A 23,270-nucleotide genomic window follows, 5' to 3' on the forward strand; every position below is an offset into this window, starting at 1 on the left:
CCAGGAATGACCTCTACTCGCACCAATTCACTGGAACTATCTACTTCAGTTTCGCTAACTACTACTAACAGCAGCAAACACGCCACCGCCAACTGTGTTTAGCCTATCCTTCCTGGACATCGTTAGGTCCATCGCTAAAATTTCGGCTGAACTTAAATCCGGCTTTAACAGCTTTCAGTGCCCATATCGATTTGAGCATCGGTGCTTTCTATTGGCGCTTGGTCCGCAGTTCGTGGTCTCGCGGTTGCGTTCTTGCTTCCTGGGTTCGATTCCCGGCGGGGTCAGGGATTTTCACCTGCCTCGAGATGACTGGGTGTTTGTGTTGTCCTCATCATTTCATCTTCATTCATGAAAGTGGCGAGATTGGACTGAGCAAAGGTTGGGAATTTGTACGGGCGCCGATAACCGCGCAGTTGAGAGCCCCACAAACCAAACATCATCATTATTGGCGCTTGCAGCTCTGGTACTTTCCAACACAGCTGCGACAGTTTACAACTGTTATACCGATGGTTGCTAGATCTGAGTTCTTTCTGTGTTCGATCTGCACCCTTTGACACTGAATCCCTTTTTGTGTTTCCCCGAGACCCTCTAAAGTAAAGAACCGAACAGTCTTAAGTCACACATCCTATGCTATCCGAGTAGCCGCCTCCTGCGTGTAGTTGACTCCTGACTTGTTAAGCGGAAACCGAAACCCGACCACTCTATGGCGCAACTGGAGGCATCTGCAGCATACACGGTCACAGAACCGACTGAGCTTCTGATTTAGATCTTCCACTTGGGTCTGTACCAGACGTTCTGTCGCCTATGGTGCAAATGGTGAGCTCTGATATCATCTTGCAAGCAAGACTGGCAGCCTTTACCACTTCTGAAATTTCCTGGCAGATAAAAACTGTGTGCCAGACCGAGACTAGAACTCAGGACCTTTGCCTTTTGCTGGCAATTGTTCCACCTGCCAAACTTCTGTGAAGTTTGGAAGGTAGGAGACGAGGTACTGGCAGAACTGAAACTGTGAAGACGGTTCGTGAATCGTACTTGGGTAGCTCAGCCGGTGGAGCACTTGCCTGCGAAAGGCAAAGGCCCCGAGTTGGATCTCAGTCTGGCACACAGTTTTAATCTGCCAGGATGTTTCATACCAGCAAACACTCCGCTGCAGAGCGAAAATTTCGTTCTTTACCACTTCTGTTAGCCACTTGAAACCAGAGAGAATCTCTTATGATCCAAAGCGACACACATCATTGGTACTGATATGAGCCACCACCTGCGTTTGGCTGCACCCTGTGCTCTTCATGACATCCTGAAGGACCCGTTCCAAGTCTGGAATGACACTACACCCAACGTGCACACGGACTGCACAGTGGTTTTCTTCCTCTCCTTGGCAACCATGTCCCGAAGGGCCCCATAACGCGCCTAACATTGGAGCTTCCAACTACCAATTATCCGACTTTCCGTGATTGACCGGATCTTGCAGACAGAGAGGTTTCCTCTGAAATAGGACAAGAAACTGCATCTGGCTGAGGGATGGGGTCAGCCACAGATAGCACCTGGAACCTGCTGGTGTCAGACTAACTGGGGAATCGTTACCACCTGCCACGCCCCGAGGCAACCTCCCACTCAACCACGGATGAGGGGTCAACCTCAGTGCGAGCAGAACTGGGCTGTGCCGACCGATTGGCAGACACAGACGTTCTGGACGTCCGCTGGATCCCCGCCGTCTGCCCACAACAGTGATGCCCATCCACTGCAGCTTCAAGCTATATAACCAAAGCCAGCTTCGCAATCACTGTCCCTATCCATACTTAGGCCGTGGAAAACGAATCTACACACAAAAAAGGACTATCGACATGCGTTATGGAAACTTTACAGTGGACACTGAGGAAAACGCAGGAACTGTGCCCAGGGAATTAGTTTAACATGCAGAGATTCAAAGACTGAAGTACCAAAGCACTCGTGAGAGTAAAAAATTCGTTTTTTGCTAGAAACTTGTCACATAATCGGTTTACTTTCCGACGCAAATGAAAACTCGAGAACTGTGCGTATTAAATAAACAGGCAAAAGCCGGCCGCTGTGGCCAAGCGGTTCTAGGCGCTTCAGTCTGGAGCCACGCGACCGCAACGGTCGCAGGTTCAAATCCTGCCTCGGGCACGGATGTGTGTGATGTCCTTAGGTTAGTTAGGTTTTCTTTAGACAAATCATTTCATAAAACATATGACCGTATATTTCCATTTTGTTTGCATTTAGTTGTTACTAAACTGATATTACGTTATGTCCAGACGGTGATAAGGGTCTGTAATATCGAACGTACGTTCTGAGCAACTGTTAATTCATATCCGCTTTAACTAGTGTACCAGTTTGCTTTTATTCAGTCCTCGGATGGTGCATGAGCTAACGGCATTCGGCACGCCTCCTTTCAAGCTCGATAGTCACGTAAGATTAACAACATGAGATGTTTCTGAGGACTAATTTTGTGGTCCATAATTATAATTATGTCGTAGGATGGAAACCAACATCTGCTGCTTTCAACAAACATTTATTACTTCTGGTCCAAAATTTAGAAACCACCTATGCACCACAGCTGATATTTACTCCTTTTTCTTGCCTGATGAACATGACTTCGTTTATAAACTGGTTGGTAACGCCAGTTGACTGTTGTCACAGCAAACACCTGTATGGCTTAATGAATAGGTACGATGTATCGTCTCAAGGTAACTTTTATCGCTAATTAAAGTTGAATTACACAGACAAGGCATATTGCCCTAGGGACCACAATGACCAGACTAGTAAATTGTATTCCAGCCTCAAATCACACAAATGATACTATTTCGAAAATACACAACACATTCAACACGACACATCTAGAGGTACTACACAAATGACAAGTGTAACGCATGGTGAGGGAATAATAATTAGGGTGCAAACGTCAAAATTTTAGGTGCCCATATGGACGAGAATTTAAAATGGAAAAACATATTTTGGGACTCCTGAACCAACTTAGTTTAGCCACATTTGCACCCTGAATCATTGCAAATCTTGGTAGAGACAAATCAGTAAGTTGACGTATTTTGCGTATTTCGTTCAATAATATCCTGTGGAATAATGTTCAGGAGTAACTCAACGTTAAGAAGAGAAAGTGAGTAGAAACGTGCCGTAATAATAACATGTAGTGCTCACCCACGATAATGTCGTGGACATCTGTTTAATTTTGACTACTGCGTAACATAATATTTATTCCCCCATGATGTAAATAATTCAGTGCAGTTCAAAAGGAACAGTGATGTACATAATTACGTTACAAAAAAAAAAAAAGCGTTCATCACTCCATATTGTCTTTAGCATCAATAACGCAAAATGTCTCACAGACAGCAAAGTTAAATTTGAAAACAAACTGAAAAAGTTTACCCTTGACAGATCTTTCTATTCCGTAAAATAATTTCTAGTTTTGTAATCTGTGAAAGGTAATCGGCAGGAATTATTAACTCACAACAGTACTAAGATGGTGTGCTGAAAAGTAATGCCTCCGAACATTTTATGTGAAAGCTCCTATTATTTTTAAAATGAAACATTTTATTAACATTCAACATCTTTAGTCTTCATGTGTACATATTTATTTCTCAGCATAGTCACCCTGGCGACGAACACAATTCTGCCAACGAGAGACTAATTTGTTGATACCGTCACTGTAAAATGCTTGTTGTCAAAGCCACAACCTCACCTCAGCACGCACCGCTTCATCACTATCGAAATGAAGTCATAGAAGGTGTTCTGTAAGTTTCGGAAACAGGTAAACTCGGTTGGGGCCAAGTCGGAACTGTATGGAGGATCTTCGCTAACATTTGCAGACGTCGCAGCGCTCGTATGTGGTGCGGCATTGATATACCGAAGGAGAGGGTGCTCCATGTGTGGACGAACTCTTCGAATTCTAATCTCGATTACAGCACCCTGTTTCTCACGTTACACACCGCCATATCTGACGCTACACTTCGAAGCCCTCAAGTGGCAGGGGTTGCTACTTGCCTCAGTGAAGTGGGAAAGGCGCCCGAGTAATATGGATGAAGGGTAGACGGTCAGCATGTAACCATATTTACATGTGAATGTGTAATGTGAGTGTAAAAAGAGGCGCTGCACATTATTACGGGTAATAGTACACATGATCCACGGAACATGACACTAACTAACTTATCGGTTTGGATTAATTATCAGATCATCTTCAGGTGATTTGAGACGTTACATAATAAATCTTCCGAAATATAGCTGAACAGTTCAGGAGAGATGTTCACATTTAGATAATTGATATGTCTCACTTCTTTTGTATTGCTCAGTTGTACTTTGAAGAGTTACTGTGAAACGTACTCAAATCGTCTGATGATTTGCTAAGAAATAAAAGTAGTGGTTACGCCATTTTATTACCTGAGGCTGAAATATACAGGGTGTTTGAAAAATACTTATACACGCTCTGGGGGACAGGTTCCGTACTTGTAAACATATGTCCGAAAATTCTTCGTTCTCGAATTATTAATGACAGTTTATAATTTAAGTGAACGGAGCTCATAAACACATTGGTTCTAAACACGCACGCACTCGTTGAATCATGGACTGCTACACCCTTTTAAATACTGCATCCGAATGGTTTCGCAAACTTCCAAGACACGGCGATGTAGAGTTTCTGCATCCTGGTGGCCTGCTGCATAGACCACTTACTGTTTAAGGTGTCCCCAGAGATAGTAATCTGAAAGATTGAGGCCGGGGGAATGTGTAGGTCATGGAATTGGTCCTCCTCTAGCTATCCATCCTTCATGGTAGATACCGTCAGTGCGTCTCGAACACTGAGACTGAAATGTGCTGGATCTCCTTAATGCATAAACCAAATGTTTCTTTGTATTTCCAGGGAGACATCTTAATAGATCTTGGAGCGTGTGCTGAATAAAGTCACTGTAGACAACACCTTTGCGACGATACACAGCACCAAAGGTTGAGTTACTCGGCTGTCTGTGGTCTGGAAACGCCGTCTGATACAGCCGTGCGGTCTGGTGTCCATTACCGTTCACGCGGCGGTACATAAAAATCGTATCTGCGTGCTCACGAAATGAATGTGCTGCCACGTTTGAGCAGAACACTTAGCTCACTGCCTATATTACATGTACACAATGGACACGTTGAAGACAGACGAACGACGATTGTAACCATGGTAAAACAACGCCAGGTAGGAGACAATGAGTCAGACGGATCCATAGATAAGTGTAATTGTTGGATTGTGTCTGGAAATCAGTTTACTTTCATTAGTAACTCGAAAACGAATGATTTTAAAAATGGCTCTGTGCACTATGGGACTTAACGTAGGAGGTCATGAGTCCCCTACTTAAACCTAACTAACGTAAGGACATCACACACATCCATGCCCGAGGCAGGTTTCGAACCTGCGACCGTAGCGGTCGCGCGGTTCCAGACTGAAGCCCCTAGAACCGCTCGGCCACTGCGGCCGGCGAATGATTTTAGAACATCCGTTTATCTGAACTTTTCCCTTGTTTTGGTCTAAGGAACCCGTCCCAAAGTGTGTAACGTTAATAGAGTTTGGTCAGCGATAAAACACGACTGAAATTAATAGATTACAACCCTTATGGATGTTTTTAATCCTGTATTAACGAAATTAAGAATAGCATGGCTGGCGATTTCGTTATTTCCTAGCGGTAAGCCCGTCGCACAGGTTCCACTGTTTATTCATGATTTGGCAAATTTACTTTTATTTAGCTTTTTTGCTGGATGTCGTACTATCGCCACACTCGACATTTAAACCGGAGGAAAGTAGTGTGTGCCATGTGTCTGTAAATCGCGTAGTCTTTGTTCTGTATGCCATCGAATTTTAACTGCTTGTGTATCGTGTTTTCTGAGGCGAAGGTCTAGGATCAACCCAGAATTAGCCTCAAAGAGTGTGAGAAGTCGCCTAAAAATCATATTCGGGCTGGCACATTTACCAGACTAAATCCTCATCTGGCTCACCACCAGCCTTGAAAGCTAGCTAGCTAGCTAGCTAGTAAAGCTATACGAACAGGTCTATGGCGGGCAGATTATTATGGTAAAGTTTCTCATCTACTGTCAGGGAAACGTTTAGTTATGAAGAATAGTCGTGTATCCATGTCAGACTGTCAGTAATACTAAAAATCCAAACGTTAATCACTGTTAGCACATTTATTGGTCCAACCTTCTGCCCTGAAACTGTTGCTTATATTTACAGCGTTTTCCATTATTCTTCCCTTTCCATAAATCAAAACTGTGTTTGTTGACGCGAATTAGATCGATCTTATAGTGGTTTATTCGCGTAATTCGTAGAGAATCATCTTCAGAATTGACTTCCTCAAGGGACAGCTTGGCAGTTTTTCGCATGACAGGTAGGTTAGAGATACTGAAGCTGTCTACAGGTAGCTTTAGTTTTCTGGCTTGAAACTGGGTCCTTACTTTGCCATAAATAGACGGTTTGCGAGTAGAATTTTTCACTTCATATAGACAACGTTTTCTGCAAAGGGTAACATTTTGGAATGGTGCATGATATGCGAGGTTCTTGTCTCTACTGTATTGGACGTAGAAAGTAATTTTACATATTTTTCATGCTAAACTACACTGAAGAGCCAAATAAATTGGTTGTTGTTGTGGGTGGTCTTAAATCCTGAGACTGGTTTGATGCAGCTTTCCATGCTACTCTATCCTGTGCAAACTTCATCTCCCAGTACCTACTGCAGCCTACATCCTTCTGAATCTGCTTAGTGTATTCATCTCTTGGTCTCCCTCTACGATTTTTACCCTCGACGCTGCCCTCCAGCCGGCCGAAGTGGCCGCGCGGTTAAGGCGCTGCAGTCTGGAACCGCAAGGCCGCTACGGTCGCAGGTTCGAATCCTGCCTCGGGCATGGATGTTTGTGATGTCCTTAGGTTAGTTAGGTTTAACTAGTTCTAAGTTCTAGGGGACTAATGACCTCAGCAGTTGAGACCCATAGTGCTCAGAGCCATTTGAACCATTTTAGCTGCCCTCCAATACTAAATTGGTGATCCCTCGATGTCTCAGAACATGTCCTACCAACCGATCCCTTCTTCTAGTCAAGTTGTGCCACATGCTCCTCTTCTCCCCATTTCTAATCAAAACCTCCTCATTAGTTATGTGATCTACCCATCTAATCTTCAGCATTCTTCTGTAGCACCACATTTCGAAAGCTTCTATTCTCTTCTTGTCTAAACTATTTATCGTCCACGTTTCACTTCCATACATGGCTACACTCCATACAAATACTTTCAGAAACGGCTTCCTGACATTTAAATCTATACTCGATGTTAACAAATTTCGCTTCTTCAGAAACGCTTTCCTTGCCATTGCCAGTCTACATTTTATATCCTCTCTACTTCGACCATCATCAGTTATTTTGCTCCCCAAATAGCAAAACTCCTTTACTACTGTAATTGTCTCATTTCCCAATCTAATTCCCTCAGCATCACCCGACTTTATTCGACTTCATTCCATTATCCTCGTTTTGCTTTTGTTGATGTTCATCTTATACGCTCCTTTCAAGGCACTGTCCACTCCGTTCAACTGCTCTCCGAAGTCCTTTGCTGTCTCTTTAAGAACTACAATGTCATCGGCGAACCTGAAAGTTTTTATTTTTTCTCCATGGATTTTAATACCTACTCCGAACTTTTCTTTTGTTTCCTTTATTGCTTGCTCAATATACAGATTGAATAACATCGGGGATAGGCTACAACCCTGTCTTACTCCCTTCCCAACCACTGCTTCCCTTTCATGTCCCTCGACTCCTATAACTGCCATCTGGTTTCTGTACAAATTGTAAATAGCCTTTCGCTCCCTGTATTTTACCCCTGCCACGTTCAGAATTTGAAAGAGAGTATTCCAGTCAACATTGTCAAAAGCTTTCTCTAAGTCTATAAATGCTAGAAACGTAGGTTTGCCTTTCCTTAATCTTTTTTCTAACATAAGTCGTAGGGTCAGTATTGCCTCACGTGTTCCAACATTTCTACGGAATCCAAACTGATCTTCCCCGAGGTCAGCATCTATCAGTTTTTCCATTAGTATTTTGCAGCTGTGACTTATTAAACTAATAGTTCGGTAATTTTCACATCTGTCAGCACCTGCTTTCTTTGGGATTGGAATTATTATATTCTTCTTGAAGTCTGAGGGTATTTCGCCTGTCTCATACATCTTGCTCACCAGATGGTAGAGTTTTGTCAGGACTGGCTCTTCCAAGGCTGTCAGTAGTTCTAATGGAATGTTGTCTACTCCCGGGGCCTTGTTTCAACTCACGTCTTTCAGTGCTCTGTCAAACTCTTCACGCAGTTTCGTATCTCCCATTTCATCTTCATCTACATCCTCATCCATTTCCATAATATTGTCCTCAAGTACATCGCCCTTGTATAGATCCTCTATATACTCCTTTCACCTTTCTGCTATCCGTTCTTTGCTTAGGATTGGTTTTCCATCTGAGCTCTTGATATTCATACAGGTGGTTCTCCTTTCTTCAAAGGTCTCTGAATTTTTCTGTAGCCAGTATCTATCTTACCCCAGCGATATATGCTTTTACATCCTAACATCTGTCCTCTAGCCATCCCTGCTTAGCCATTTTGCACTGCCTGTCGCTATCATTTTTGAGACGTTTGTATTTCTTTTTGCCTGCTTCATTTACTGCATTTTCGTATTTTCTCCTTTCATCAATTAAATTCAATATTTATTCTGTTACCCAAGGCTCTCTACTAGCCCTCGTCTTTTTACCTACTTGATCCTCTGCTGCCTTCACTACTTCATCCCTCAAAGCTACCCATTCTTCTTCTACTGTATTTCTATCCCCCATTCCTGTCAATTGTTCCCTTATGCTCTCCCTGAAACTCTGTACAACCTCTGGTTCTTTCAGTTTATCCAGGTCCCATCTCCTTAAATTCCCACCTTTTTGCAATTTCTTCAGTTTTAATCTACAGTTCATAGCCAATAGATTGTGGTCAGAGTCCACATCTGCCCCTGGAAATGTCTTACAATTTAAAACCTGGTTCCTAAATCTCTGTCTTACCATTATATAATCTATCTGATACCTTTTAGTATCTCCAGGATTCTTCCAGGTATACAACCTTCTTTTAGGATTCTTGAACCAAGTGTTGGCTATGATTGAGTTATGCTCTGTGCAAAATTCTACAAGGCGGCTTCCTCTTTCATTCCTTCCCCCCAATCCATATTCACCTACTATGTTTCCTTCTCTCCCTTTTCCTACTGATGAATTCCAGTCACCCATGACTATTAAATTTTCGTCTCCCTTCACTACCTGAATAATTTCTTTTATCTCATCATACATTTCATCTTTTTCTTCATCATCTGCAGAGGTAGTTGGCAGATAAACTTGTACTACTGTAGTAGGCATGGGCTTTGTGTCTATCTTGGCCACAATGATGCGTTCACTATGCTGTTTGTAGTAGCTAACCCGCACTCCTATTTTTTTTATTCATTATTAAATCTACTACTGCATTACCCCTATTTGATATTGTGTTTATAACCCTGTATTCACCTGACCAAAAGTCTTGTTTCTCCTGCCACCGAACTTCACTAATTCCCGCTATATCTAACTTTAACATATCCATTTCCCATCTATATTTTCTAACCTACCTGCCCGATTAAGGGATCTGACAGTCCACGCTCCGATCCGTAGAACGCCAGTTTTCTTTCTCCTGATAACAACGTCCTCTTGAGTAGTCCCCGCCCGGAGATCCGAATGGGGGACTATTTTACCTCCGGAATATTTTACCCAAGAGGACGCCATCATCATTTAATCATACAGTAAAGCTGCATGCCCTCGGAAATAATTACGGCTGTAGTTTCCCCTTGCTTTCAGCCGTTCGCAGTACCAGAACAGCAAGGCCGTTTTGGTTTTGGTACACATGCCTAATGTCGTGTAGGGCCCCCGCGAGCACGCAGAAGGGCCGCAATATGACGTGGTATGGACTCGACTAATGCCTGAATTAGTGCTGGAGGGAACTGACACCGTGAATCCTGCAGGCTGTCCATAAATCCGTAGGAGTACGAGGGGGCGGAGAAAGCTCGTTGCAAGGCAACCCATATATGGTCATTAATGTTCACGTGTGGAGGGTGTCGTGGCCAGCGGATGTGTTTAAACTCAGAAGCGCCTTCCTTTAACCTCTCTTTAGCAATTCTGGACATGTGGGATGTCGCATTGTCCTGCTGGAATTGGCGAAAGTCCGTAGGAATGCACAATGGACATGAATGGATGCAGGTGATCAGACAGGATGCTTACGTACGTGTTACCTGTCAAGAGTCGTATCTAGAGGTATCAGTGGTCCCATTATCACTCCAACTGCACACGCGCCACGTCATGGCAGTGCCTCCACCAGCTTGAACAAACCCCTGCTGACATGCTGAGTCCATAGATTCATGAGGTCGTGTCAATACCCGTACACGTCCATCCGCTCGAAACAATTTGAAACGAGACTCGTCCGAACAGGCAACATGTTTCCAGTCATCAACAGTCCAATGTCGGTGTTGAATTTGTGTCATGCAGTCATCAAGGGTACACGAGTGCCCCCCCCCCCCCCTTCGGCTCTGAAAGCCTATATCGATTATGTGTCGGTGAATGGTTCTCACGCTGACACTTCTTGATGACCCAGCATTGAAATCTGCTGCAATTTGCGGAAGGGTTGCACTTCTATCACGTTGAACGATTCTCTTCAGTCGTCGTTGGTTCCGTTCTTGCAGGATCTTGTCTGGCCGCATCGATGTCGGAGATCTGATGTTTTACCGAATTCCAGATATCCGGGGTACACTCGTAAAATGGCCGTACGAGAAAATCCCCACTTCATCGGTACCTCGGAGATGTTGTCCCATCGATGGTGCGCCGGCTATAACACCAAGTTCAAACTCATTTAAATCTTGATGAACTGCCATTGTAGCAGCAGTAAGCTATCTAACAACAGCGTCATACACTAGTTGCCTTATATAGGCTTTGCCGACCGAAGCGCCTTATCTGCCTGTATTTGATTACGCATGCCTATACCAGTTTCTTTGGCGCTTCAGTGTATTTTATGCACGATACTACTATGCATTTTTTCACGTCGAATGGTCGCAGATAATAGAACCACAAACCACTGTTCCGCCGTCAGGAGAAAGGTCCCACAAAAGTGTGTCTCGCTGTATCAAATTTAAGCAAACACATAACTCAGGTGTGGTTCTTGTCTTTAATTTTATGGCAATAGTATGAAGTGGTCAGATTGTTGACTGTGAGCACTGATGCGTACTATAAAGCGATTCCGGAAGGACAATACTGCCCATTGAACTTCGTCTGGATTAATCACAGCAGAGGCTCGTGTTTACGGCATTTCACGCCTTCGAGAACTGTCGATTTTTCCTTGTAGACGTTGCGTTTTAATTTTCCTCACAGATAAAATCCTTCAGATGTTAATCCCGATGACTTGCAGGCCATTTTATGTTTCCCTAACGAAATGAAATCCAACAATCTGCAGAAGTTATTAAAGAGTTATAATTATTTGTGCGGAACGGGCGCGGAACATCCGTCCTGTTGGTGCTGTTTGGATTCCGCTCTGTCTAGTGGGGTGTCTTCTAATAAAAGCAAAGTATATATATGTTAAGATCTGCTTATAATAGCTATTTAGAGCCTCATGAATAAAACTGGGATGTATAATGTGATTCTTGAAGAACCTGCACCGCATGTTGACAGACCAAGAGTGCTGATAATCCACTTGTCTGTGTTAGCGTGGATTTTCGACTCTACTATTTGGTAAGTTCACGAATATTATGTCGACGAAGTTCTCTTCGGAGTCTGTTCCCACCTCCACACAAAGAAGTACGTAGTACCACCAAAATAAGTCGGCGATATAACTCGATAGCTATAAACGATGAAAATTATTCGAGTACGTCAGAAAATTCGATTATTTTGCTCTGTATTGTATTACAGTATATCTTCCTATGTCTCATCATGATTGTATCTGCAGCACATTATCAGAGTTCACAGATGTTTGGAGCGCCAACAATGAAACGATACGCAGGTGAATTAATGCTGATCAAGACGTGATCGACGCAACGAGATTTCACTTTCAAGGAGACCACCCAGCAATCTGATTTTTATAGTTTTTCTTGTTTATGGTAGGTGAAGTTCAGAACTCGAATATCTGTCCCACAATGTACCTTTCAAAAATTCTCAAGAAAACCCACTTTTTGAAGTTTCCGAGTATCTAAGTAGTACCGTAAAGTAAGCTAGGTTTTTCGACAGGCAGTGTAGGTGTGTGGTGAAATGCACGTCTACAAAGTGCGCGGTATTGGTTCGATTCCCGGCCAACGCAAATTTTTAAACAAAGATGTTCGAGTATTTCCTTGAATCGTAAAATGCGTTCAGGTGAAAAAAATCGGATGTACTCCAGACTGGTTATCGCTAGTTTGAGTCTCGTTTCTGTCATTATTTTTTCGTTACTCTTTTCTTTCAGTTCAGTATAAATATAAATGTCGTCGATTATATGCTAATTAACACATATAATGTTTATTTTTACGAAAAATGCACGTCTTTTTATTTATAATTACATATGATATACAAAAATCCAGTTTCCATTGCAAATATAAATTATTAATACCGATTTTCAACTAAAGATTGTTGATACAATTTGTTTCATTTGAAGAAAAACCTTACAAACTAAATTTTCTTCATGTTTGTCTTTTTCTTTTCACGGATGTGCACGTAGATCATGCATCTTTGTTTAAAAATTTACTCTGGCCGAGAAACGAAACAGCGCCTCCCACATGTCGGGCAAATACTCTGCCACAGCGCCGTGCTGACTGCCGCAAAATCGATCTTGCGTTAGGATTTTAAAGTCGTTGAAAAAACTTCAAAATCGATTTTCTCGAGAATTTTTGAGAGTCGCGTCGAACTGCGCTGTTTGCTTGACATTTGAGTTCTGAGCTTCACGCACCATTGATTTCCTTCGCTCGGGGAATGGATGTACGTTTTCGTGTTCATCTTTATCACAAAGACGCGCAAGTCGCCGAACTGGTATAAAGTAGAATTACTTGCACCAAGCCAAACAGCGCCCGGCCAATAATGCCAGCCATCATTTTATTTCAATAAACAGGATAATTCATAGCTGCATGATAGGCAGAAACAATCTGATATACTTAATTTGTTGGAGAGTCGGCATAATTGATCGATCCGTATGGCAATTTTGTGCTGTGAAATTTGTCGAGTGGCGTGGAGGACGTTGAATCATTGATACACGTATTTGAATACTATGACACACAACATTACGAACTACATAAATATAGTTACAAACGTACAGAGAAGTGATGTCAGTGGAGAACATGCTCTGTTCGCCATTTTGTACTCATATTCCGCACTACTTACTGGTACAGATCCTTGTCCATTGTGTTGTACACTTCCATAGTGCGGACGCTTTGAGTTCCATTAGATCTGGAGGATGCTGACGTAAAATGTCTTGTTATATCCCCACAGACAAATATTTACAGGAGTTGATGTCGAGTCTGTGAAGTGGCCAAATTTGACCACAATGGAGACGCAGAGGAAAATGGTGAGACAGCACCCTTTTCACCAGACGTTTCGCACAGAAAGCCGAGAACAGTTTTAGCCGTGTGTGGGCGGATTCCATTCTGCATAAACCACTGTGTGTGCGTTGGAAGTCGAGTGACGTGAAGTGTAAGTAGAAACTGATTTCGCAACTTACCTAGCCTATGCACCTTTCGGAATATCGAGAATATCGGAATATCGAGCAAAAAAAAGGTCTCGTTTATCTGTGGCACGAAATGGCAGCCCAAACAGTTTGTTTCAGAAGGCCTACACATTGACAACAATGGGAACTTTTAAAAGATGCCAGGCCCGCTGTCTGCATCTTTATTCAACAGTTCACATTTAAGTGCTTCGAAGAGGGGTCATAGAACCGTTTCGGACGTCTCTTAACAGTCCACTCTCAAATAGCACGCGGGAAAAATGAACACGTACATGTTTCCAGGCGAGCTCTGATTTCTCCTATTTTGTCACATTAGTTTTTTCACCATTAGCTGGTGGGAGGAAACAAAATAGTTCTATTCAGAGGAGCAAGTTGGTTATTGTAATTTCGTGAAATGGTTTTCCCTCAACTCAAAAGGCCATTGCTTTAATGACTGACAATCCAACTTGCTGATCTTATTCGTCCCTTATTTAGTGACAATTAAACACGAACTGCCTGTATTTTAACTTTTGTAATGTCCCCCATCAACCCTGTCGTGTAAACACACAGCGCAGCGATACTCCAAACGAGGATAGACTGGCGTGACGTAGGCAGTCTCTTTGGTACCTTTGTTGCACCTTCTACGTTTTCTGCCAATCTAACACAGCCTTTGGTTCGCCTTCCCCAAACATTTTCCATGTGTTTTCCAATTCAAATTGTTTGTAATTCTAGTCACTTTGTGTTCAACTGAATCGACTATCTTTAAATGAGGTTTTTTTGTGTAACATACGTATTAGTCATTTGGAGGATGTCACAGGGTCAGTAACCAGTTTTCGCACCGTGCAGATGTGCACGACGTAACGAGTATAAGTACATATATTTTTCAGCACAACGAAAACCAGTCGAAAGTTGCAAATTTTACTTTTTTTATCCACTCGATGACTGTTTTCGGACCGAGACCTATTTTCAAATAATCGGAACATAGTAAAAAATGTTATTTCCAAAAGTATAAAAACCATGTCAAAAATATGCAAACGAACAGTTACAACGCATACAAATGAGTTATCCATATGCGCTGTAACTACTCGTTTCTACATTTTCGGAAATACCATTTTACTGATTAACAGAAGTTGCTGATCCACATCTATTCCAGCACACTGAAGGTTCGCAGATATTTTTAGTGGTGACTGAGGACACTGTACTGAACAGCAGTACATCAGTATTTATTTCATTTGTAGGCTAACAATTATTGTTGTTAGGAGTGGTATGTTTTTAGGTTGGGTAGCACCTGTATAACACTAGCAACAGTTCCTTTTTAGGAAAGCAGAAGACGGTGCCGAGGTAAAAAAGAAACTAAATAAAAACCAGAACACGATGAAAATTGTAAAAGTTTGTTAAAAGCAAAGCAACTCCATCACATAGCGGAAGAGTAACATTGTGCATCGAGTGGGTAAATATTTCAATGTGTTTCCATTACTAGAGAGTAATCAAACGTAACTAGACTTACGGGTACTTGAAATTAGTTACTAGAAATATGAAACAAAAAGTTTGAAATTTTATTTCTTTTAGAAAATCTGTTACTCTTTATAGCTGCAAAATAATTGTAGGTATTGAGGCACATTACTTACACTGTGTTATGAATTCTGTAAGAAGAGATTAGATAAGACAGGATAAAAGCTACTTCCAGAAGCAGATTTCCTTTCTTGCACCCAGCAGTTTTCCGCCCTGCAACATTGTTACTGCGTTACTATAAATGAAGTTTCTTCAGAAAATACAGCTTGATCACATGAATACCATAAAAACTGCTTTCCCTATACTCTTCAGGAAATTAACAAATACGTCACTAATATAATGGCGACAAAATAGAAGAAGCTGATTCAGGGAGGTGGGTCCCACGGACATTAATGAATTCTTTTATTTGTCGTGAAAGGTTCGTAATGTACACTGTTCCGTAGATTCCATCAAAAAATGAGGACCTTCTGGTATGTGGCTCGAGTCTAGAAAAGAAATACCTAAACGCACATTTAACAGAAAATTGACCATCGGTCCAGTTATACCATGTATCCACTATCGTGACCAACGAATATTATGTAAGCTCTGAAAAAAGGAGTTTGTGCCTGAAGTATGTGAATGAATTGATATCACAGTAGGCTGATTGTCCCACGATTTGCGTAAGATTGCACCATGTCGGTAAACTGAACGAGTACGTGACACCTTAACAGAGTACAGCCACTTCTGCCCCTCCAAATCAACATCTAACACTTGAGGATGTCCACTGTGTTACTTAAACCCAAACCTCCAGATGTTCAGACCCTCAGATCGGTATCAAACATTGTATGTCGATAGAGTATTAACCAAAACTCCCATTTAGTTCGTACTATGTCTGTCGTCTAGCCGAACGAGCGTAAACGTTAATAAAAAGAAATCAAGTACAACGGAGCACATCAAAAGCATAACTGAGAGTAAGCAGCATGTTTCTTCCGTGGGGAAGCTGCTAGAGCTTTAGCTCCTCGTATCAAGGATCCCGGGTTGAAACAACAATGACGACAAATTTGTTAACTGTATCATCTGTGAAAGTGTTACATGGGACAACATATTTATGACATGTAAAAGAGCCGTTTGAGTTCACAGCAATGTTCTCTTGGCAGTATGCTTTCGCTTCGTTTCTTAGAAAGTAGTAAACCTATAGAGTACATTTATAGTAGTAGTAATAATAATTAATAATAAACAAAATAAAAAGATCAGTAGTAAGAACGTAGCGCTCAACTTGCAAAGCGAAAGCAGACTGCCAAAAGAACATTGCTACAAGCTCTGTAAAGTTTTTTTACATGTCAGGAAAATGTTCTCCCCTATAGCAGTTTCACGAGTAAACAGTTAAAAGTTATCAATGGAATTTGAACGCGGGACCTTTGCTACGAGGACGGAACGCTCTATCATCACACCCACGCGATATCTACAATACAATTACTTACAGATACGCATTTCCTGTGCTCCGTAGCTTTGATGATACTTTTAATTATCGTTTACACATGTTCTACCGGACGACAGCACATATGACGAACTAAATCGGTGTTTTGATTCATACTCAATCAACATACCACGTTTGATACCGATCTGAGTGTCTGACATCTGGAGATTTGGGTGTTAATGTGCCAGTAAAAAGCTTTGCGTAGATGAGCATTATTACGACTTAATGATCTTTAGACAGGCTTACGAAGTTGGATATGACTTGTCCCTTTCTGATCTTGCCGCTCGACGTGTAGGCTGTCGACACAGGTTTACAGAACATTTTACTTTACATAAGAATATCACACACTTAAAACTACGGTAAGCGAGATAGTGCTCGAGATAAGAACAAAAAATAGGGTGGGTGAACTTTTTTAAAGCAGCAACTGCTGACGCTACAACCATCTGATGTGATATGTCCGATAGCCTGATCCGTGGAGACAGGCAGCGGCAAGTTGGAACACTTTCTAACATGGCAGTCAGCGTTCAGAGATGAGGTTGTGTTTAGCGAATCTGTCGTGCATCATGTGTTTCGAACAACGTTGAGAGCATTATGTTCTGTTTCAAGAGGCAAAAAGGTACCAAAGAAACTCGTAAAATGTTGAAATTGATGTATGGGGATAATGTGTAACACTGAAGACTGTTTACGAGTGGCATGAGCGATTTACAAGCGGAAATGAGTCTTTAGAAGGCAAGCAACGTTCGGGACGTCAATTAACCTCAAAAACAGAAGAAAACGTGCAAAAAGTGTCAAAAATTGTTCAAACAGGTGAATACTATTCTAGAGCTTGCGGAAGAACTTAGCATCTCGTACGGGTTCGTGCAAAGCATTTTAACCGATAATTTGCAAAGGAGACGCGTGATTCCAGAATTTGTTCCTAGGCTTTTGAGTGTTGAACAGAAGGAAAATCATGTCAGTTGGCACGAAACTGAAGGATCGCCATCATCCAGATCCGTATTTAATGTCCAGAATTGTAATTGGAGATAAAACTGGGATCTAGAAGATGAGATGAAAATTCAGAGTTCGCAATGGAAAATCAGTGAGTCTCCTCACCTTAAAAAGGCGTGCCAGTCAAAATTGAATATCAAAGTCATGATAATTGTTTTGGATACTGAGGGTGTAGTGCGATCAGTTTGTTTCCGGTGGAACAACTTTAAACGCCGAATTTTACAAGGGCTTACTGCAACGTTTGTGAAACGATGTATGAAGAAAGAGACCAGAAAAATATACCCGTGGATATCTACTTCACACGACAACCGGCCGTGTCACACCTCGCTTTTGATTCGCGAGTTTTTGACCAGAAAAAGTATTCATGTCTGTCACATCTTACTTAGGCATCATGCGACTTCTGGCTCATCCCCAAAATTAAAACCGTACTTAGAGGAAAACGCTGTGACATCATTCCTGACTTTTAGGGGGCCACGACAGAGCAGCTGAACGCCCTTTCAAAAGAAGCCTTCCAGGAATTCTTTCACTCATGCATTCAACGTTGTAATAAGTACATTGCTAGGTCAGGACAGTGCTTTGGAGTAATTTAAATGAAATTCCATATAAGCTTATTATTTTGTTTCTAATAAAATTATTCGCCGTACTTTTTGATAACACCTCGTTTGTTTAGTGAAACTGCACCTTTGTAAGCTTTTAAGTTTCTTTCTTAGTTACTCCAACACAGACATTGATAATGTGCCAATTTTCACAACATCTGCGAGTTACTGACACTATGACTAGGTTTACACTACGGCACCAGATTAAAAACACAAGAGAGAAACGAGTTTTCATCGATACTTCGACTGCATTATTTAACGGCTAATGTAATACTGTTCAGAGTGATAACGGGAATTCGGTGTTAACGGAGTTTAATTTGAATTGTGGAAAAAAGATTACTTTTCCAAATATAATACGTCTGCATTCTGCGATATTCAGATTTTCTGCATTTCATCGCATCTTCGTTCAAGTGGCGAATATTTTAATTAACATTCATAACGTTACGCGCGACATTTTCCGTAGTTACAATTTGAAAAGCTTACGCTTTACACTTCAATAATTTGAAAACCACATAATCCCACTGTGATTGTCTGTTGGAGAAATTTGGAACACGATAGACTCTCATCTTTATGAAGACTAAAAAACAGAAAAAAATAGAAAGCCTTAGTTCTTCGTTTTAGAAAACAAGGAGATTGCGTCGACTCATAACAACTCATACATTTGCCATATTCAGCATTAACTATATAATTTAAAGAATTTTAGTATGTGAAAATAGTTGCATGGTTTTTGCATGCGCATTTGCAGGAGGCGCCAAGATGAGTGTCATCATAAGACTACAAAACCTGCCATGGTCGGCAAATGCTCTCGACATCCGGCAGTACTTCCGCGGCCTGTCCATCCCAGAGGGCGGCGTGCACATCGTGGGCGGCGAGCAGGGCGACGCCTTCATCGCTTTCAGGTGAATACTGCACATCAACCAGTGATTTTATTGGTTGTTAACTGGCAACGTGGTGAGGACTCCCAGCTGTGCTGACAACAGTTAACGAGCAAGGATTTGTTAAGTAACATATTCTTCTCTAAAAAGGCAACAAGAATTTTATTGCAGCAATAGAACAAAATTATCCTTGTAATTGTTGGGACTTTAGATGACAGACAGCCCCATAGAGATATCCATTGAACCCAACAAGGGCTGTATCTCCGGATAGCCGTACTATGTATAAAACTATTGAAGAAAGAAAGGCTGTGAGTAAAAAAAAAATGAAGATTACGAGTATTTTCACTGTATTGCATCCCCTGTCCAATCTACTGTATTAACACGTAGACCGACAACTAAGCCGGCTGCATCTGCACGATGGGCCATGGTGTTTCAAGGCATTTGACACAGGTAACATTTCAGAATGACAAGCAAGCTGAAGCAGATCATAAAATGTCTACTTGGATTTCTGTACTGGATTGCCTTACACACTGTTGACAGCTGGTGACATTTAATCAAAGAACTTATTGTCTGCGACCAGAACATATCGCCATACATCCGATCAGTCACTGATAGATATGATGAGGAATCAAACCAATAAACTAGTTTTAATAATGAAAACCACTTGCAGACGTGTAATACCACAGAGTTTTTGTTTTCAGAATTTGATTTCTCTATGTAGTAATTTACGATACACTGTTCAAGTTCAGTTAAACAGTCACAGCATGTATAATTATGAAAGTATGGTTCTGCTTTGAGCACCCACAAATTCTTTAATACCGATGCTTATTTCGGTGAATTTCATCATCTGTGAATTCGTATTACTTTCTTCATGCCACATGTTGATGCTTATGTAACTGTCTATCATTTGCAGTACCGTTGATACTTTGCTTCAGCCTGGCATTTTTTCTTACGCAGTGTCAGCATTTAAGACATACGCCGCCAGGTGAATATTTATGAGATATTCCGCCAGGTGAATATCTCGTAGGAACAGTGATACAGTGCGTGTTAGGAAGTTCAGTTTTCATGGCAGCATAAAAACATGGAAAAACAGAAAATGATAAACTGGAGCAAAATATCAGCTCTACTGCAAATGGCAGACAGCTGCACAAATATCAATATGTGGTATTAAGAAAATAAAATGAACTTACTGATGACCGTGAAAGTTCGCCGAAGCATGTGTGGATGTTAAAGAATTGGTGTTTTCGCAAGGCAGAACAATATTTCCACAATCATTTATTTGAAAGCAAACACGGTCAAAATGTGAGTTTAAATTACAAGGTATTCGTCACAGGATGTTTTTCAGCAAGATGTGATAATATTAAAGGCAAGAACCATGTTTCTTCGTATTTATTCACACTGAAGGGTAAGTATACATCGTCGGTTTCCTGGCAGCCATCTTTAGAAGCGAAGCTCACCAGCTCCGGGGTCCGTGAGTCATCTCTAGAATTTTAAGTCTAATAGCACACTCAGCTTTCATATAACCCTGATGGATAATGCGTGATGCAAAATAGAGATTTTCTTCTGTGTAAGTATTGGACTATGATTATCGGTGTTTGAGTTATTCCCTGTTTATTGATAAATGATCTGATCCACAGTGCATCAAAATAATTCCAAATCGTTTTGGTGTTACAGATACGATAAATAGCTCTAGCATATTTTCTTTTCACGTATTTATGCAGTTGTAGAGGAACCACAGCGTAGGAGAAGGAAAGTGAAATAGATGTGTTTCTACGAAAATGGCTCAAGGTTATTGCGTGTGCTCATAACTTTCGGCTTCTGTTTGGGTGAAAATTCAGAAGGATTTGTTTTGTTAGTCACAGTTATTCAGTCTTTTATGAAAGATCGTTATGAGGTATGGACCACAAGCGTCATTACTGTTTGATAGAAAGATGGATATCGAAGAAGCGAAATCTATGTGACCGTAATTTATAGCGGTTGTCGTCCGATGATTGAACACGCAGCTGTACTCATGTATTTTCTTAACAATGCCAACTAAGTAAACCGTAGAACAACACAAACAGAAACATTCTGGAGATAATACAGGCAGGATGCTCGGAGGTCTTCACTTTGAGTAGCAACCATCGTTTTGCGTATACTATGTAGAGCTTTGAATCACACGAATTAGATCAGGGAAGGCCTTATATGATATGAGAACCATGTATACAGGGTGTTACAAAAAGGTACGGCCAAACTTTCAGGAAAAATTCCTCACGCACAAAGAAAGAAAATATGTTATGTGGACATGTGTCCAGAAACGCTTACTTCCCATGTTAGAGCTCATTTTATTACTTCTCTTCAAATCACATTAATCATGGAATGGGAACACACAGCAACAGAACGTACCAGCGTGACTTCAAACACTTTGTTACAGGAAATGTTCAAAATGTCCTCCGTTAGCGAGGATACATGCATCCACCCTCCGTCGCATGGAATCCCTGATGCGCTGATGCAGCCCTGGAGAATGGCGTATTGTATGACAGCGTCCACAATATGAGCAAAAAGAGTCTCTACATTTGGTACCGGGGCTGCGTAGACAAGAGCTTTCAAATGCCCCCATAAATGAAAGTCAAGAGGGTTGAGGTCCTTGGACCTTCCATCGAGCTACGGACCCCCTTGAAGATGTCTCCCGCAGTCGGAGACGAAACGTTGGGAATCACCACCGACCACGGCATAACAGCCCGGATAATTACAATGGACAGTGTATAGACATGTTGCCTTAGCCTGCTGGATCAACAGATCTGTCTCTGATCGGGTATATATGACATCATCGGACGATGACTCCAGCGTGGAGGCCATGGAATTGGTCCGCCTCTACCAATCCATCGGTCACCGAATCTGTTGTTGAGAAGCGTACGAACACTTCGACAGCAATGTGCAGGAGCTCCATCGTGCATGAACCACATGTTGTGTCGTACTTGTAAAGGCACATGTTCTAGCAGCACAGGTAGAGTATCTCGTATGAAATCATGATAACGTACTCCATTGAGCGAAGGTGGAAGAAACTAAAAGGAGCTCTAACATGGAAATTAAGCGCTTCCGGACACAAGTCCACATAACATCTTTTCTTTATTTGTGTGTGAGGAATGTTTCCTGAAAGTTTGGCCATACCTTTTTTTGTAACATGTTTGGTGACACTGTAATCAAAAGTCAGATAACTATCACGATTCAGTAGTGTGTAGTAGTACTGCCCAATTAGTGCAGTAGCCAGAGTTTTCCGTTAGAGTAATAGGGTTCAAGAAATCAGTTCCATGTCCAGGTGTGCCATTTTTTATTTTATAACTTTACACTGCATGATATATTATTTGGTTTCTTGTCCGTTAAAAATCCGTTTGCAACTATCCTGAAACAGGCGTGAGAGTATAATGAAAGACATGTTATCGCTGATAGTATATTTAGAATGTTACATGTGGCTGCAAATACTCATTGCAGTATGCATGTTCAACATCTCCATATTTATAAGTTTTGTAGTTTATATATATATATATATATATATATATATATATATATATATTTTGTGTGTGTGTGTGTGTGTGTGTGTGTGTGTGTGTGTGTGTGTGTATCAACACAAAACATCATGACATTTATGCCTGCTGTACTAATTACCTACACTATGTGATAAAAATATCCGGACACCCCCCAAAACATAACGTTTTTCATATTAGGTGCATTGTGCTGCCACCTACTGCCAGGTACTCCATATCAGCGAGCTCGGTAGTCATTAGACATCGTGAGTGAGCAGAATGGGGCGCTCCGCGGAACTCACAGACTTCAAACGTGGTCAGGTGATTGGGTGTCACTTGTGTCAAACGTCTGTAAGCGAGATTTCCACCCTCCTAGCCGAGCGGGGTAGCGATCTAGGGCGCCTTGCCACGGTTCGCGCGACTCCCCCCGTCGGAGGTTCGAGTCCTCCCTTGGGCATGGATGTGTGGGTTGTCCTTATCGTAAGTTAGTTACGTTAAATGAAGTAGTGTGTAAGCCTGGGGACCGATGACCTCAGCAATTTGGCCCCATAGAACTTACCACAAATATCCACACTCCTAAAAATGCCTAGGTCCACTGCCGATGTGATAGTGAAGTGAAAACGTGGACGG

At 41.7% G+C, this 23,270-nt stretch overlaps 1 protein-coding gene across 3 annotated transcripts in view; it reads left to right on the forward strand.

Annotated features, from left to right (window-relative positions):
* LOC126188988 (RNA-binding protein 12) overlaps window positions 1-23,270 on the forward strand; it is a 107,324-nt gene that overhangs the window by 52,017 nt on the left and 32,037 nt on the right. For all 3 annotated transcript variants that reach the window (XM_049930782.1, XM_049930783.1, XM_049930781.1), the window contains exon 3: window positions 19,008-19,161. In XM_049930782.1, coding sequence (XP_049786739.1) covers window positions 19,019-19,161 — 143 coding nt within the window. In that variant the 5' untranslated portion in view covers window positions 19,008-19,018. The remainder of the gene's footprint in view (window positions 1-19,007; window positions 19,162-23,270) is intronic.

Source organism: Schistocerca cancellata, chromosome 5, assembly GCF_023864275.1.
Source record: "Schistocerca cancellata isolate TAMUIC-IGC-003103 chromosome 5, iqSchCanc2.1, whole genome shotgun sequence".
Taxonomy (NCBI): Eukaryota; Metazoa; Arthropoda; class Insecta; order Orthoptera; family Acrididae; genus Schistocerca; species Schistocerca cancellata.